The sequence below is a fragment of the Astyanax mexicanus genome, chromosome 8 (genome assembly GCF_023375975.1).
Source record: "Astyanax mexicanus isolate ESR-SI-001 chromosome 8, AstMex3_surface, whole genome shotgun sequence".
NCBI lineage: Eukaryota > Metazoa > Chordata > Actinopteri > Characiformes > Acestrorhamphidae > Astyanax > Astyanax mexicanus.
The window spans coordinates 50,064,180-50,082,693 of record NC_064415.1 but is presented as its reverse complement, the minus strand read 5'-3'; the positions used below and the strand labels follow the sequence as shown (position 1 = coordinate 50,082,693).

General features: G+C 37.1%; 2 protein-coding genes and 1 gene segment (V, D, J or C); all 3 read right to left on the bottom strand.

The window, feature by feature from the left end:
* LOC125803863 (gastrula zinc finger protein XlCGF7.1-like) overlaps positions 1-18,514 on the bottom strand; it is a 165,753-nt gene that overhangs the window by 54,381 nt on the left and 92,858 nt on the right. Inside the window, exon 1 of one of the 2 annotated variants that reach the window (XM_049482419.1) lies at positions 10,006-10,344. The exons of the other annotated variant lie outside the window; for it this stretch is intronic. The gene's annotated coding sequence lies outside the window, so the exon portion shown is untranslated. Of the gene's footprint in view, positions 1-10,005; positions 10,345-18,514 lie in introns of those variants that run through there. 2 annotated transcript variants of the gene reach the window in all.
* LOC125803862 (gastrula zinc finger protein XlCGF7.1-like) overlaps positions 5,162-18,514 on the bottom strand; it is a 102,156-nt gene continuing 88,803 nt past the window's right edge. Inside the window, exon 3 of one of the 2 annotated variants that reach the window (XR_007440230.1) lies at positions 5,162-6,431. Coding sequence is in view for 1 of the 2 variants with exons in the window: in XM_049482415.1 (XP_049338372.1) it covers positions 6,860-7,798 (939 nt within the window). In the remaining variant the exon portion in view is untranslated. Of the gene's footprint in view, positions 7,944-18,514 lie in introns of both variants that reach the window. The other variant, XM_049482415.1, reaches the window with a different exon arrangement.
* LOC125803938 (Ig kappa chain V-VI region J539-like) lies at positions 14,748-15,372 on the bottom strand. The segment is given in 2 exon segments: positions 14,748-15,094; positions 15,232-15,372. Coding segments are annotated over 2 exon segments (387 nt in total).

The following is an 18,514-nucleotide window of genomic DNA, read 5'->3' as shown; positions in this document are numbered from 1 at the left end:
GACACGCCCATACACTTCGACACGCCCACTAGTCCGGTCTGCAGAGACCTATACTTGAATTTACGCGGCGCTGCGCTGGATAACGTATGTCTTTATAAATTGGCAAGTACAGCAACTAATCACATTTCACAAAGATAGATTTTGAATAAAAACAAGCAAATTAATTCATTTTCTGTTTAATTAATCATACATTAATTCCCCAAATGTCTATTTTGGGAGTCTGCTTGGCCAAAAGTTCGGCATAATATTTTGAAGCCACCATTAACTAAAACATTGTGTCCCAAAAATGAATGTCATATGGTGTGACACCATACTCCTTTTTTTAAACGGGCAGTTGTGAGGAGACCTTTAGGGAGTGGGGTCCTCCTTCTTACAGGAGGAAGAACAACACATCAGAAAGACACTGAAAGTAACAGGCTGTGTTATTGCTCTTTATTCTTTCAGAAAAATCAAGTACCACATTGCCTAAAGTCATGCTAAGTACATGAAACTTCATATAGCGTGATGGTTTTCTTTTCACACCATAGGTCTATTTTATCACACTATATGATATGAACTGCATATAAATACATAAATAATGCTCTTAGATACATACGTTATAGCTATTACTTAAGTTATTAGTATAGTTATAAGTTAGTATTCAATATTTCATTCGTTTAACACATTTTTACTGTACATTATTCACAAATGTAATATTTATACAGCAACACTCACTCATTCATGCAGGTTCACTCACTTACTCAAACATACATGCAAGTTCAATCTTACCCAGTTGCATTTCACTGTAGCACACCTGAACATTTAGTTTCAGCACAAATCCAGGAAAGGCATATGACACTCAGAATAAAAAAAAGATTATTTATCATAAACTCTTCAATGTAACAGAAGGGGAAATATTTTGAATGTAGTGCCAGCAAAGGTTACAAGAATTTTGGGACTTTTATAACAAGGTATTCCCAACATAATTTGAAGTATGTTTAAAGAATTTCATTATGTGTGTTCGTCTTCCTATGTGTGTAGATAATGAAAAATAATGCAAAGGGTACATATTTGCATGTGAGCAATGATATACTTTTATATAGTAATGATAAATAATTAGGATGAATTGACTTTACCACATTATACCCATTCTTAATTCAATGTGCAATAACATTTCACACCATATTACAATGTAATTTGAATATATGTATATATGTGGAAATATAAAAACATATACTAAAACTTAAACTACAAATATTTTTTTCTGAATATATTGAGAGATAGAGTGAGAGAGAGGGAGTGCGCTCTATAGACTCCTATAGGCTCTATCATGAGCCTAACCAGTAGAATGTCCAAATTGAGGGCATGATAAAAGTAATGTTTAATAAAAAAATAACAAAAAAATATATATGTAAAACACAACAGAATATGACTAATTTCTGTTACTTCTAATTTCAGTTTCTTGATTTTGTTCTGTCATGCATAGTCTGTACTTTATATTAGTTAACAGCAGCTGATATGTGCTGTCTGGTATACTGAAAGTAAACTAGATTAACAAAGAATAGCTTAACAAATGGGCTACATAACAGAAAACCAAGGAAAACTTCAGATTCAGTTTTCAGTTCTTCCAAAAGCACTTGCTTCATTTGGTTGTTTTAAAAAGCGGTTGGATACTATGCTGAATAAAATCATACTTTTTTTCTTCTTTTTGTATTGTAGGTACAACGTTTAGTCAATGATGTGGATGGAGAGACAGTTAAACTGTGGGCTTACCGGAGCCATGTTTGTTAATCTACTTAATAATTATTTCAAAAAACATTTAGATTTAGAGAGTTTGTCAATACAAGGAGGTGTCACGTCTGGTGTTGTAGGCACTCCCTGTCCTTCCACACTTAGCTCCAACGGAGGTTCTCAGTTAGACAACTACGACATCCAGAATGCACCACCCGCTGACATCACACTCACTGCCGATCACGTGACACCTCACCTGCCCCGGCCAGGAAGTCCCGAATATTGATTATTCTCTGCAGTATATAAGGACTGCTCACTCATACACCTGCGTCGCGTATTGCCTGGTTTAGCCCACATTAGACAGATCATCTGGTTTAATCCAATCAGCAGCAAAAACACCTGAAAGAAAAACAGGAACATTACATTTTAGAAAAGAATGAAAATTAAATGTTCTAAATATTATTAATCATATCTTGACAGTGAGTACCTGATATGGTAATGAGGATGATGAGGAGGATGTTCTTCATTGTGAATAAGATCAGATGGAATCAGCAGTGTGTTTAAAGGGATAGTTCGGGATTTTTGACATGAACCTGTATGGCATCAACATGACCAGTGTCGTGCATTCTCACTGACTTACCCCCGACCATGTCCGGTGAGCGGAGTTCTTGTCCAGTATTGTCCGAGCCGAAAGTAGTCCGGCATGTTTGCTGGGGTCACGAAACGAAAGCGTTTTTCTTCCCAAAACAGTACGAGTGCAAAAGAGTGATTTATTTGCATAACAAAAAACGGTGTCTGCAAAAGTCACGCCTCATTATTACTGGGGCACTACTTTCATGGTCGGGGGTAAGTCAGTGAGAATGCACGACACTGGTCATGTTGATGCCATACAGATTCATGTCAAAAATCCCGAACTATCCCTTTAAGCTCTCAGTGCTCTAATGCTGATCTGTGTGTTAGTGTGAATCTCTCTGAAGTGAGAGCAGTTATGAGAAACTACAACAGGAAACTCCTGCTCTGAGGAGCTGCTCCACTCTGCTCTCTGTCTTTGTAGAAGATCAGTGTTAATACATGAACCACAAGCACAGTCAACTGTTCAACTGTATAATATTATTATAATAATAATTATTATTATAATTATTATGTTGTCTCAGGAGGGTTTAGTATATAAGACACACATGTGTGTGTATGTAGGTCTTAATTCAGCAGTGAATATTTTCTCTCTCCGGCTCAACCATCTCGTTTACCCCCTTCTATTAATTGATTTTGCAACATTCACAACTCACCTATTAAAAGTAACTACTTTCGCAACATTCTCTTTCTCTTTATACTTTTCTAAACCTTGCTTAATTAAACATTGTCACACTATTGAATACATTGCTGTATAGTTGTTCAAAACATACAATTACAGTGAAAAAAGAAAAAGAAAAAACAGAAAAAAACATTTGGATTTGCCTGGAATTCCTCTATTTACTCAGGACATGTGGTCTTACTGTGATCTTACTGTAAACTACAAATGAACAGAAGTAAGGTTTGATCAGTGTTTCTCAACCCTGTTCCTGTGTATTCTACTGTATACTCCCACTGTTCTGCATATTCTAGAGCTTTCTCTGCTTTAAAGGTACTTTAATAAAGTAAGTGGTAGTATGCTGTGTCTAAGGGCGTTTTCACACCAGCACTGTTTGGTCCGGTTAAAATGAACTTGTTTGTAACTTTAGTGCGGTTCGATTGAGCAGGTGTGAAAACAGTAATCGCACTCGGGTGCGGATCAAAAGAACCGGACCGAGACCAGCTAGAGGAAGTGGTCTCAGTCCGGTACCAAACGAACTCTGGAGCGGTTCGCTTGTGGTGAGAACGTGATCCGGTCTCGATCGGATCCAGCTATTAAATATAAGTCATTTATTTGAGCTAAACTGCTAATAAAGCAAGCACAGTTTAAACTGATATATTAGCCAGATAACGCTAATTACCACAGCTAAGAACAAACGCTGTGTCCATGCACGCGCCGTCTGCGCTGCGTTCACTGCTCACGGCCGTGTAACTCTGTTTACTATGTTTACATCTGCGCTGCACATAGAAACGCTGTTTAAAAGCACAACGTTTCAGCGTTCAGTGTAAAAACACATATGCGCTGGAACACAGAATCTTCTCGCTATATTTACTTTTTCTGTATATGTATATTTACTTCCACGCCAGACCACGCTCTGACCAATCAGAGGACACAGCCTGCTTGCGTGTTTATTGGTGCGCATTTTGGTGCGTTTACATTTATGCCTGTGTGAAACCAGACTAAACAGAGGGAGAAAACGCTCTAAGTAAACGAACTCATCAAATGATTCGGACCAGAGAAACTAACTACAGGTGTGAAAACGCCCTAATATACTGCTGGATATACATAATGATTGATTTATGTTCCATAGGGGGCTAAAGGATTTTAACATGTAAACTTAATAAAGAATTATTTATCAGCTGATCAGTTATATCCATCCAGAGTATTTGTTCTATATAGCTTACAGTAAGTCCTGCAATCCTAAATTAAAAAACACAATTTGAAAATGAAATAGTTATTGGTAGTTCAGGTACATCAGGGCAAGTTGAACATTACATACATAGTTTTTCTACCTATCTAACTATTTCCAAAGCTATCAGAACACAGCTCCAAAAACAATGTCATCACAAATACATTGTTGCCCATCTTTGGGGCAGAAGAACCGTAAGCCCATGCCAGGCGACGCCCTTGGCACACAGTATTTAAAAAGATTAATGTAAAAAGTAGGACATTATGTTTTAGTGACTTGCATCTTGCAGAGCAGTCTCTGTGTTTCTGTTTAAGAAAGATTTTGTATAATAGTATCTTACAAATACACACCCACGAACATGAACATATTTCCTTCTTAACAATAGTCTGCAACTGATGAAGCATGGGAACAAACCTGAGTCATCATTAACACCTGCCCAAACATTGTCCCAAACATTGGCACGGAAATTAGGGGCACAGTTTAAAAGATGAAGTCATTTTAACACAGTGAAAAAAAAACATGTATGAAAATATCCAAAAATGCTGGAATGTCATTTTAATCTTTATTACCACGAAGGTTGTTTTAAGAAAAGAGTAATAAGCATCTCCCGTCCAAATCACTGAAACCCAGAAAACTAAAATAAATAAATAAAAGAACCACCACTGCAGCTGTAGTGCTGGGCAGATCCATCGTAGCTGTATACTCGCTTTAATTAAATTCTCTTAGTTAATTGTATACATGTGATTAAAATTAATAAATCAAAAAAAAAAAGGCACCTTCAGTGAGATTCAGGTTTGGTGTTAGTGACGTTCAATTCACTCTTGGTATTTAAATAAGATAATGATTGTAAGAAATAGGAACTGTCCCAATGAGTATAATAACAAATATAAAATCCCAGGAGATAAAAAGGCAGAAACTCTACTGAAGTCTGATATTTAGAGTTTTAGTACAGTGTTTGGTGGGTTTCCTGTCACTGTGGGCCTCAGAGCACAGTAGTAGAGAGCAGAGTCTGATACTGCAGTAGAGGAGATCTCCAGATTCACACTGTTTTTCTCTTTATTTACTTTTGCAGAAACTCCATCAACTGGAGGATCAGCTTTAATCTCATAGTTAGTTTCATCCACCAAGATCAGGAACTCAGGTCTGGATCTGGAATACTGACGGTACCACAGCAGACTATCAGTTGAAAGAGATCCATTGTATTTGCAGGACAGGGTAACAGAACCTCCCTGTAGGACATTAAAAGTGGAAGAACTTGGTTCTATTCCCTCACCAGAAGTGGAACCTGCTGGAGAGATAGAGACGTACTAAAATCTGTCCTACATTAACTTACTGTTCTCCACACTGAGATAATGAGAAATACATGTTCTGTTTCAGCTTTAACTGAATCTTACCTAAAATCAGAAAAGGAAGCCACCAGTGATGAAGACGAGTCATAACTGAACAGTGGTGCTGCAGCTCAGTGTTGCTCTAGTGTTTAAATGTTCATAATTCACTTCAGCTTCCCTCACTTCCCTCCTTCAGTGACACAAACCACACCATCTGTTACAGTTCTTCTACAGTTTTAGAGGAAATCTGCCCTCTACTGGACCATTACTGTAATTATGTCTCTGTATATGAAGATAGAATTATATTATATCATCATCCTGATTATTATTATCACCTTTATGGACAATCCACTCCACACCAACCCCATTAAAGCTCACTCTGTATACTTATATAATAGCATACTGCATAACTCTGCACCTTATCCTCATTACCTCAAACTTAGAGTCGTATTTGCTTTTTTGTTGTTGTTAATTTAGTGTTCTGTTGCCTCATGGTCCTGGCGGAGTGTAATTTCTCTCCACTGTGGTCTTATACATCTTGCATAAATCAGCAGACAAATCCTCCAATCACCACACTGAAGAGGATGCCCAGTTCACCTCTTAATAGTTTATTGCAAGTTTGATAAAAATGACATGAAATACAACACATATATGAACTTCAACACATTAAAACAAATTACTATGAGTGTAGTTTCAGTACTGAGCCAAAACAAAAAAAATGTTTTTTAGAAGGCAGCAGTATTAGATTTACTTCTCAGATTCTTTAACAATATCCGATTAATCAATAAGTATTTCTTTTACTTTTCAACAGAAAGTATAGCTTGTACGAAAGATTAAGGCTTGTCTCCCTGATGTAGTCAGGGACTCTGGGAACCTAAATTAAAAGATACACATAACAATAGTTATGTTCTCATCTGGAAGACCAGATTTAATCAACAAGCTCATCCATCTAACTTAAGCCATTTAAAATCAGCTACTGGTAAAAGCTTGCCCTGAGCTGGATTTAAAAGGTACTCTCATTGATATAAAACACAATATATGACAATAATGTTGCCATGATTTGAGTAAAATAAGAAATAAACAGCCAGTTATTATCAACAGACTGGATCTTATCTACTTCCAAGGAGTTGGCTTGGAAGAATACATTTGGTCTATGGGCCGTAAGCTGGGCATAACAATTAGTAAACATAACATATATAAATTGCTTCATGAATATGGTTCAGAACCTGTTTAAGCAACAGTTTTCACTCTATGCACATTACCAATAGATCTGGGTTGGGATCTGGAATGGTTTTAGGTGCATCACTGCCCATTCCCATGACTGCTCTTTATGCACTTGTGTTTTTTGAATGACTGTAAATACCTGAAGCTCACTGAACAGCCCGAACAGTAATATGGTTTTTCTCCAGTGTGAATGCGCTGGTGTTTTTTCAGATCATTCTGTTTATTAAAACTCCAACCACAGTCTGAGCAGTGAAATGGTTTACCACCTGTGTGAATGCGCTGATGTGTTTGGAGACTCCAGTTATAAATAAAACTCTTCCCACAGTCTGAGCATTTGAACGGTTTCTCTCCAGTGTGAATGAGCTGGTGTGTTTTGAAATTACTCTCATTATTAAAACTTTTTCCACAGTCTGAGCAATGATACGGTTTCTCTCCAGTGTGAATGAGTTGGTGTCTTTTGAGATTTCCCTGCTGACTAAAATTCATCCCACAGTCTGAGCAGTAATATGGTTTCTCTCCAGTGTGAATGCGCTGGTGTCGCAGAAGAGTATTCTGCTGACTAAAACTCTTCCCACAGACTGGGCAGTGATACGGTTTCTCTCCAGTGTGAACGCGCTGGTGATTTTTGTAATTACGCTGATCATTAAAACCCTTTCCACAGTCTGAACATTGATATGGTTTCTCTCCAGTGTGAGTACGCTGGTGTTTTTTTAGAGTACTCAGTTGAGTAAATCCCTTCCCACAGTCTGAACAGTTATATGGTTTCTCTCCAGTGTGAATACGCTGGTGTTTTTTTAGAGTACACGGTTGAGTAAAATCCATCCCACAGTCTGAACAGTGATATGGTTTCTCTCCAGTGTGAATTCGCTGGTGTGATTTGAGATAACTCCTTGTAGTAAAACTCCTTTCACAGTCTGAGCAGTGGTGAGGTTTCTCCTTGTCTGTAGTTTTCTGCATTTGTGTGTGAGGTGTAGGAGAAGGTGTTTGTTGAGTATTGGAGATTTCTCTGGATGCCATATTCTCCTCTTTGTTCAGCAGCTTAAAATCTTTTTTTTTTTCGGAAATCTTCTGATTGTGTTTGTGTAGCTAAACTTCCTCCAGGAAAGTTAGGAAAGTTGACACTGGGATCAGGAGAAGACTTAGAACAGGACAGCACTCAGTTCTGGAAGAAACAGAAAAAAGAAAACCTAATCTTAATTAAAAATGTAAGAAAACATTAGTTAGTGATAGAAAAAGAAAATAACTGAACTGGCACATTTTCCTTAACATATTTGCAAATTTGTAGGTTTTTAAGTACTAAATTCCAGACTAACAAGACAAACAAAGAGTTATTTACACACAAAACCTTCAGCTGCTACAATGTGAGTTACATCACAAACATACACACATAAACTAAATAACCCTAACAAAAGAGAAAGGGCAACCACTGAGCCTGGAAGCTCCTTTTGAACTGTTAAGCCATGACCCAAATACAATCACAACAAATGTTAGTGAACAGAGGACCTGTAGTAATAGTACTGAAGTTAGTTAGACCTTTTTTTGCTCTTCTAGCTTTCATCATTACTTCATGCAGACACCACACGTGTATGGACACTAGACAGAACAGTAGATCTAACTGTTTTGTGCTGACAGTTTTTTAACAGACTTAGGCTTGGTCTTAGGCTGCTGCATTTAAATATAGCGTTCCTTTCATAAAGTATTTTATGTCTTCTTTAAAAATAATGACATGCTTCTGATTATCTCTGTCTTTGCTTGAGTTAGCTCATTTGCTGTGTATTTTACTATATGGATATTTAAAACAGGACCTGAATATACAAATTAGGACTGAAAGTTTTAGTCAGTCGGGTTCGCGTTCTGGCGCTTAACCGTGTTTAATATTATTGTAAGTCCTGAGGCTTACTTGGCTCACACAAACAGTGACGTGAACAATGTCAACCATCAATAGGAGAGCTACGAGAAGCCACAATATTTTTATATGCTTCTTACTTTAATATGTACAGTATTTTAACACAGGTAGCATTTTAAAGTCATAATATGAAAAGTTCTTTTATTTTGCACTACTTTCTCTTATTGTGCAGTGTTATTTTGGATACAAACAAGTTTAATAAATGCACATTTTTCAAGAATGATGGTCTTTATTGCAGTAATTCTGTCTAAAACAAAGGCAAATGTATAGCAGTGAAACTGTGATTCTTATACAAGGTTGCAGCAAAAAAAGGTTATAGGCCGAATTTAACACAAAATGTATTCTATTAAAAAATATCAAGAACTAACAGTGGCAGAAAAATATACCGTTGATGGGGACAAAAGTTGTGAGTCTCTGATAAATCACAGTATTGATATATAAAGTAAAAAGGCTGTGACTTGTCTTTAAATGTGAGAGAGTGTCAGATTTTAGTCTGTTTAAAGCCCCCCACTGTGAGTTTGTGCAGCGGGTTGCAGATAACTGACACTAAAACAAATATGGATATAAGGCGATGTTTCGAAAAGAAAGATAACAGAGCTAACCATGTAAACTGTGATGAGATTCTGATGCAGTTTTGTAATAATAAAGTGCAGCTTGTGACTACTCAGTTTAACTTTGGAATTAGATAGATTAGACAAGGTTTAAGAAGAAAAATATATATATAATTTTCTACTTGCCCTGATGTGCCTGATCAACCAATAACTATTTAATTTTTAAATTGTGTTTATTAATTTAGGACTGCAGGACTTACTGTAAGCAATAATGAACAGAACTTTTTTTACCGGACTAGTTAGCTAGAAGCTGGATGTTGTGGATATGCAGAATTTAATACAATACTTTATGTTCGTAGTTTAGAGCAGTTTCTTAATCATGGTCACTGCCCTAAAATTGTGTATTTTCCACCAGATCCAACTGATCAGCTAATAAACAGTCCTTTACTGAATTTACCTGTTAAAATCCCTTAGCCCCATATAGACCATAAATCAGTCATTATGTATATCCAGCAGTGTATTAAACACATTATACCTCCACTTACTTTATTACGTGTCTCTAATGCAGATAAAGACTATGCAGGACAGTGGAAATATGCAGTAGAGTATGCAGAAACAGGGTTAAGAAACACTGCTCTAACATGACTTCTGTTCATTTTTCACTGTAATTGTATTTTTTGAGCAACGCCCCTGATCAACACCAATATAAATCATCACTGTCACACAAAAACCTCACATGTTCAGCTTTACAGAAGAAAACGTATTACATTTTAATAAAAGTTAATACACAAATATTTTGGTGTTCCTCCAGCAGAGCAGTCTGAGTACAGAGGTGTGGCGCTGCTGATCAGAGCTGGATCTTCTGCTGCTCCACTTTACTGGAGACCGGGGGAAACTCTAACCACCCTTCCATATTCACCTACAGAGAATACAGTCTTCATTTTAAACCACAGCAAACATCTGTCCAAAGCGCTGAAACTATTAGGACATCCACCACAATCCACCTTAACCTCCAACAATCTGCTGCTGTGTTTCTAAACTAAAGTATCTAGTACTGCTCTGGAGCCCATGGCGTTACATCCGGCAACAAGCTGTCAAAATAAAAGTCCTGCAAAAGTTTGCCTCGTTTCACTGGTACCTTAAAGTTAAAGACTTTAACTGTTCTAAAAAACATATTACACTTCGTGTTCATCAAATACCCAGAAATGACCCAGAAAACAAAATGACACTGAATCAATATTTATTTGTCCTTCATTTAATGCATCAAATCAGTGTTCATCTCAGATATCAAAATGTATTTATTTGTACCAAAGGTGTAGGAGCAGGTTTGACATTGTGGGGGGGTTGGGGGTGACAAATTTGCTAATATAAATCAAAGCCCACCCTATAGTGACTTAGAACAACATTTGTAGAATTATTTTTAATCACAAATATACGACAGATTTTTTCTGTACATCTGTTTATAATTAGTTAAATCCAACCAAAGGTGGCTTTACAACCTAAACATGTAATTTTACATTATATTTACTGTTATTAAAAAAAATGTGCGTGCAATGTCTGAATTATTACATATGTAACAAAACCGATTAATTATCATCTAATATAAAAAAAAACAGATTTGAGTATTATTTTGTTATTATGTCAGTTCTGTTGTGTACTTATATTGACTCCACTCTTAAAAAAAAAAAACTCTGTAGCATTGGGTCCTGATTTTTTTTCTACTGATAGCACTTCTAACAATGATGTCTTTTATGAAAAAGAATATAACTTTACATTTCATAGAGATTTTTGGCAGCAGTTCATATAAAAGTTAGATAACCCAAACCCCCCAGTCTGTTAGCAGAACCAGATTATTCATAATTTATATACATTTTTATTGCATTATATTGTCATTGTATTTCTGATATTTTTTTATATTACGTCTATTTTATTGATTAAATATTAAATTTTCTATGAAAATAAGATACCCTGCTAACGGAATAACATCAAACTTCATTAGGACAAAGTTAAAGAGTGAAAGCTAAAAAAAGGATGTAACGTGTAGCTTTTCAGCTAAATTTACAGCTGTTTTTATAATATTAACTTAATGTAATATTTATGATAAATTGCACATTCATGAATGGCATATTAAACTCAAACTTGTTAAAATTATACGGAAGAATGTCCTGTAAAAAGAGTGGTATAGTAAATGAATGTTTTGGTAAAGATGAAAAACGAAGTATTTAAATCTGCATTTTATATATTTGAATTTAATTTACCCGGTAAATACATTTAAAACATTTGTTTCATGTAGCAGATTTTGCGTCGTCATTTGTTCATCTGACACATCAACAGGAATGGCTTCATGAACAGGAACACAGAAGCTACAAGAAGTTGCAAGAAGCACAACCCATAATTCAATGCATACATCTGTGGAACATGGTGGAGGAGTGTCATTGCAGGGGCATGAAAGGATGAGACAGGTACTGGTACACTGGTCTCAATCCCATCCACCCCCTGGACCCCACTATCAGCCCTTACTCAAATGCGGTAATTCACAGTACCTTGCGGTAATTCACTTACCTTCTTTTTTTTATTGAACTATACTTAAGCATGAGTAGACTGATAAATCACTGTCCTGAAACGTTATTTATCTTAGTCTTACTGAGCATAAAATGACCACACCTCTCTGCATCCTATACTAGCTACATTTATCTTCATTTTACGTTTATTTTAGGCAGTTTTATTATTGGCACCTGCATAACCACATCCAGTCATTTCTGAGAGAGTGTAATAAGAGATGAGCAGTGTGGTTTGATATTACTTTGATCTGCTTGTGTTCAAAGTAAACAGAGACTTTGTATCACTGTGCTGCAACTTGAAGAGCACAGTAGTAGAGAGCTGTATCTGCCAGTCCTACTGTAACAGTGAGATCAGTGGATGATTCGAATTCAGGCGACTCAAATCTACTGTCTGCAGTGTCTTCTTCACCACTTCGAGATCGAGCTCCTCTATACAGTAAATGCTGTAGAGCTCTGTTAGGATACTGTCTGTACCAGTAGAGATACACATGTTGACTACTTGAGTCATAAGTGCATGTCAGTGTAACAGATTCTCCTTCTGTTTTAGAAACAGAGAGATCAACTGGTTTAATCCAATCAGCAGCAAAAACACCTGAAAGAAAAAAATACATTTGATTTTGATGACAAAATAAGGAAAATTAAATGCTCCAAATATTATTATTCATATCTTGACAGTGAGTACCTGATATGGTAATGATGATGATGAGGAGGATGGTCTTCATTGTGAATATGATCAGATGGAATCAGTAGTGTGTTTAAGCTCTCAGTGCTCTAATGCTGATCTGTGTGTTAGTGTGAATCTCTCTGAAGTGAGAGCAGTTATGAGAAACTACAACAGGAAACTCCTGCTCTGAGGAGCTGCTCCACTCTGCTCTCTGTCTTTGTAGAAGATCAGAGTGTTAATAAATCAACCACAAACACAGTCAGCGGTTAAACTGTACAATATTATTACTAAGTAGTAAAAACGAGAGCATTCATAAACAATAAAATCATTTAACATAAAAGCAAAAAATATAACATTGCATAAACCTGATATTGCTTAAAAAAACTGTAAATTCAGTATCTCCAGTGTTAAGCTGTGTTCAAGTGTTTAGTCTGTCTGTCTGTCTGTCAGCAGTAAATATTTTTCTGTGCATACAGTAATTAAACAGATTCATGTAAAAAATGAGGACATTCTGTTTTAGTGACTTACATCTTGCAGTGCAGCTTCTGTATTTCTGTTCAATAAATATTTTATATACACACGCACCTCCTGAAGTTTCCGAGTTCAGTTCACTTCTAGAATTTAAATAGAATACTGATTGTAAGAAATAGGAACTGTCCCAATAAGTATAATCACAAATATAACATTGTAGGAAATAAAAAGGCAGGAACTCTACTGAAGTCTGATATGTAAAGTTTTAGTACAGTGTTTGGTGGGTTTCCTGTCACTGTGGGCCTCAGAGCGCAGTAGTAGAGAGCAGAGTCTGATACTGCAGTAGAGGAGATGATCAGATTCACACTGTTTTTCTCTTCATTTACTTTTGCAGAAACTCCATCAACTGGAGGATCCGCTTTAATCTCAGAGTTAGCTTCATCCACCAAGATCAGGAACTCAGGTCTGGATCTGGAATACTGACGGTACCACAGCAGACTATCAGTTGAAAGAGATCCATTGTATATGCAGGACAGGGTAACAGAACCTCCCTGTAGGACATTAACAGTGGAAGAACTTGGTTCTATTCCCTCACCAGAAGTGGAACCTGCTGGAGAGATAGAGACGTACTAAAATATGTCCAATATTAACTTACTGTTCTCCACACTGAGATAATGAGAAATACATGTTCTGTTTCAGCTTTAACTGAATCTTACCTAAAATCAGAAAAGGAAGCCACCAGTGATGAAGACGAGTCATAACTGAACAGTGGTGCTGCAGCTCAGTGTTGCTCTAGTGTTTAAATGTTCATAATTCACTTCAGCTTCCCTCACTTCCCTTCTTACAGCAGCTCAGTGACACAAACCACCCCATCTGTTACAGTTCTTCTACAGTTTTAGAGGAAATCTGCCCTCTACTGGTCCATTTCTAATAAAGTCCCTGTATATTAAGATAGAGTTTAACTATATAATTCTAATTATCATTACCATTATTGTTATCTTAATGGATAATCCACTCTACACCAACCCCATTAAAGCTCACTCTGGATCCTGCACTTCACTGGTAACTGTAACTAAACAGTTTAATGACACTGATCACTCCAAACACTCTTCTTTACACAGCTCACCTCCAACAGTTAATATCCTGTAGTGTATCTACATCTGCAGATTTATTCAGTAATAACAATTTTAAGATATAACAAATAAGTTTTACACCTACAGACTTTTAATTTTATCAATTATTCTACAGGTTTCTTGTGTATTTGCTTTGAGTAACCATGAAATAAAGTGTCTATACTTGAAACATATAAAAGTTATAACTGAAATTATTATTAGAATCAGATTATGAAATTACTGTGTTTGGGACTGTTGATGACATGACTCTTCAAACCATCACTGATTGGTGGAAACTTCACACTAGACCTCAAGCAGGTTGGACTGTGTGTCTCTTCACTCTTCCCCCAGACTCTGATCCCTTGATTTACAAATGAAATGTGAAATTTACTGATGATTAGTGATGGTTTGGAGAGACATGTCATCTGCTGGTGTTGATCCACTGTTTTATTATCAAGTCTAAAGTCAGTGCAGTTTTGTTTTCCCACAAAATCTTACAGCACTTTATGCTTCCCTCTGCTACTGACAACTTTTATGGAGATGCAGATTTCATTTTCCAGCAGGACTTGGCACACTGCCCACACTGCAGAAGGTGTTTTAAGTGTTTTTTGGCGCTTCATCTCATTACAGAATATTACCTCTAGAATTTCAGCTGTAGAATTACAGCGCCCCCTCCTGAAATATCAATGTTTCTACATATTTCACAAGAAAGGTTTTAGTACAGTGTTTGGTGGGTTTCCTGTCACTGTGGGCCTCAGAGCACAGTAGTAGAGAGCAGAGTCTGATACTGCAGTAGAGGAGATCTCCAGATCCACTTTTTTTATTCCTTTGTGATGGATGATGAATATTCCAGGAACTGGAGGTTGAGCATTAATAGTGGTCCCTGAATAATCCAGTATGAGGAACTGGGGAGGAGAGCCTGAATACTGTCGATACCAGTGAAGACTATCAGCACTTACAGTGTAGTTACAGGAGAGGGAAACATTCTGACCTTCAACAGCAAAAACAGCATCTCTGCTAGGAGTGATGACGTCTTCAGCTCTGTTACCTACAAATAAAATCATAGAATTAATGATTAACCCACCATTCATAGATCTGTTAGCATGTAGCTAATGAACAGCATTAGGAAACTGTGTGTTAGTAGATGTTAGATCTTCATAGGTTTATAATCTCTGAACTGTTTACCTGTAAGAGCAGAGAGCAGCAGTACAGTGAAAATGATCATGGTGGTGTAGCACACACTGGGAGAAGAACACACTGAGTTTCAGCTCTCCTCTCTACTATCCTCTCTACTACACACTCAGCTCCACCCACTCACTCAACACCTCATCTTACAGGCTTAATTTGCCATCCAGGAGCATCATGTGATCCTGCCCTTTAGTGAGGTGGAACAATGCTTCATGTAAAATTATCTTTTAGAATTGAATAAAATTTTATTTAATACAAGTCAATTAAGCATTAATACATGAGAGGAAGTGCTATAATGTAATATTGTCAGCACATACCACAGTTCCATTATCACTGTTTATTGACATTTTTACTTTGACACTTTGGACATTTTAGGGTGTAGTCTTTTAGGGGCGTACTCATACTCATTTTTTTGCCAGTGGTTTAGACATTATTGGCTGTATATTGAGTTATTTTGAGGGAAGAATAAATTAACACTGTTATATTAGCTGCACACAGGCTACTTTTAATTTCAGTAGTGGCTCCCTGATGCCCGCAAGTCACATATAATCTCCCGGAATTCAGAACGAGTGCCCAAGAGTGCACTGCACACAAACGCGCACACAGGCGACAGACTTTTTTTCTCTAATCGTGTGTGGGAAGGAGAGAGAGAAAACAGAGAGGGTTCTGATTGGCCTGTTCTCTGCAAAGAGTCTGTGAGACAGCCAATCAGTTTTTAGTGTGGGCGGGCAGTGTTTTTCCCCCCTCCCGGACGGGATTTGTTCAGTGAGTGAGAGAGAGCAGATCATGGCGAAGGCAATATTAATAATTATTGTAATATGAAATGTTTTTGATATTGCGCCATTTTTTGTGATATTGTGACTGTCAATTTTTGTCAAATAAAAGCTTTCTTTCCAAAAAAAAAAAAAAAAAAAGGAAAGCAGAGGCAGGGACTTCCAAAAAGAAAAAAGATAAAACTAATTTCACCTCTGAATACTCTAAATTTAATTTAAACAAAAAAGTTAAATTAATTAATATTAAAGTAAAGTTTCGTTATCCTTTGGTGTGTGTGCAAGTTTTTTTTGTTTTGTTTTTTTTGAAGGGGGTGGGGGTGGGGGGTGATAACCTCCCTGAAATCAACTTTTGCAACTTGGGATATCTGTTGTAACTGTTCTTTAATTAGACTGTTAGTCTACACATATGAAAATAAGCATGAAATACACACAGTATGTAGTAATGGATTATGATATAAATAAAGCCTGTTACAAAACTATCACGCCTCGAAAGAATAGGTTTAATAAAATCTGCCAAAAGTTTATCTGTTCTGTGTTGGTTAATTACACTTTAAATGATCAGGTTCAGTGCCACTTGTGTACTATTTACTCTAGGGTATTCCACCTCAAACTGAAAGTCAAGCATAGTTTACATATAAGGTAAGAAAATTTAATTGTACTTTTGTTAAGTATATCTAGATCAAAAGATTAAGTACAAGTATATGCCAAATATGCCTAGACTTTTCTGTATACTTGTCAGTATAATTCAAGTATACTTAAGTATAATTATATTTAGTATGTCACTATTAAACTAATAGTACTCTTGAATAATCTTCTTTTTTGTAAGGGATGATATGCATGTGTGTAAGTCTGTAAGTGTATGTATATACTTGTATGTGTGTGTAACTGATTATATAAGTGTGTATTTGTATGGGTTGTTTTGGGTGTGTTTAGGGTTGGGGTTCATTTGGTGTGTTAAGTGGTGTTTAGGGATGGTTTTGGGGTCCAGTGTTTTTAAATAGAGGACGGTGGTTGGAGGGGTCGCTGTCGACCCTCAGCTGCACCAGCTGTGTTGGTTCTCTGAGATGTAGAAGATGGGAATCCTGAACAGGCTGAGGACAGTAAAGTGCTGCAGGAATGCATCCAAACAGCAAGAATGAGTTCTAGAGGAACCTGTGGACTCCAGAGCACGTTTACCTATTCCATCACCATCAGCCCTGAAACATCTGTCTGTTGTTGTCTCTCGCTCTTCAGAAGGTTTATACTGAACGGTAAAACTGAACATGGTGTCAGAAGTGGGATAGGAGTAAGTTCTCCAACGTTTTGTGTTTCAATACCACTGGCGAAGTAAATAAATCAAAACGGACAAAAACTGGGTTACCGCACGGTGGGTGCTTGGACCCCTATAATCGCCATTTGATACCCGCGAGTTTGGGGGGCATATCCAAGCGGTTCAGCATTACAGCGCGGCAGCATGAGCCTGTTCCAAGTCCCACCACCGGATAAATTGGACGGATCTGTCATTCAGAGACGCCATCTTTTCCTCCGCTGTGGCTCCTTTCCTCTCTTCTTCTCCGGTTTGTGATTTTAGTAGGTTTGAACTGCTGCCCCCCAGCGCCAGCTCTTCACCACACAGTGAAGTACTACACAGTGCACTGATCTACAGTAGTGATGGGTCTAACGACCCTGAAACCTCTATCAAGGCGAAACCCCGTGTCAGTGCGCGTATCACATTGACCGATACAGTTCCTGTATCGTTTGGTAGCGATGGGTCTGACAACACTGAAACCTCGGCGCATGCACCGAGCAAACAAGGCGAACCCCTGTGTCGGTGCGTGTATCATTTTAAGGAAAACCACGTGACCGATGCAGTGCCTTGCATACAGTTGCTTGCAATGACTTTTTAAGTCCAGCAGATGTCACCATTAAGTGATACAGCAACACAGTGTCGCTACAGTTTGGAAAATGTGGCATACACCCAATGAGGCTTCACCTGCCCATCACTAATCTACAGTAAGTTAGTTACAGTTCTTTAGTGTTATATTAACCCATAGGAGCACATTTAATGATATAAACCAGTGAGAACACCACCTTTTTCAACATTTCCATACAGTAAACAGTGATGTGTGCTGTACGGGCACAGTAAAACATTTTAAATTCTTGTGATATACAGAATCTAGTGGTTTGAGTGTAGTCGCTGAACGAGGCATATCTGTAAATCACTTCTCACCATAATCTGGCATACGTAAGTAAATTAATGCTTCCACATTTTTTTCTTGTTTGCGTGAAGCATGATTATTTATTTCTGTACAGGAAGCCGAGTTTTTGCCTCAGCTTATCTAAAAGCTTTTATGGTGCTTGAAAGTAAATTTGTCGGTAATTTAATATAAATTAAGAAACTGTATATTACATCAAAGCCACAATCCGAGATTAATATTTAGTAAGAAAAGGGAAAATGAAGTGGTGATATTTATATATTTTGCAGTCATGGTGTATACAATGTTGCAAACCAAAAAATAAATTAAAAA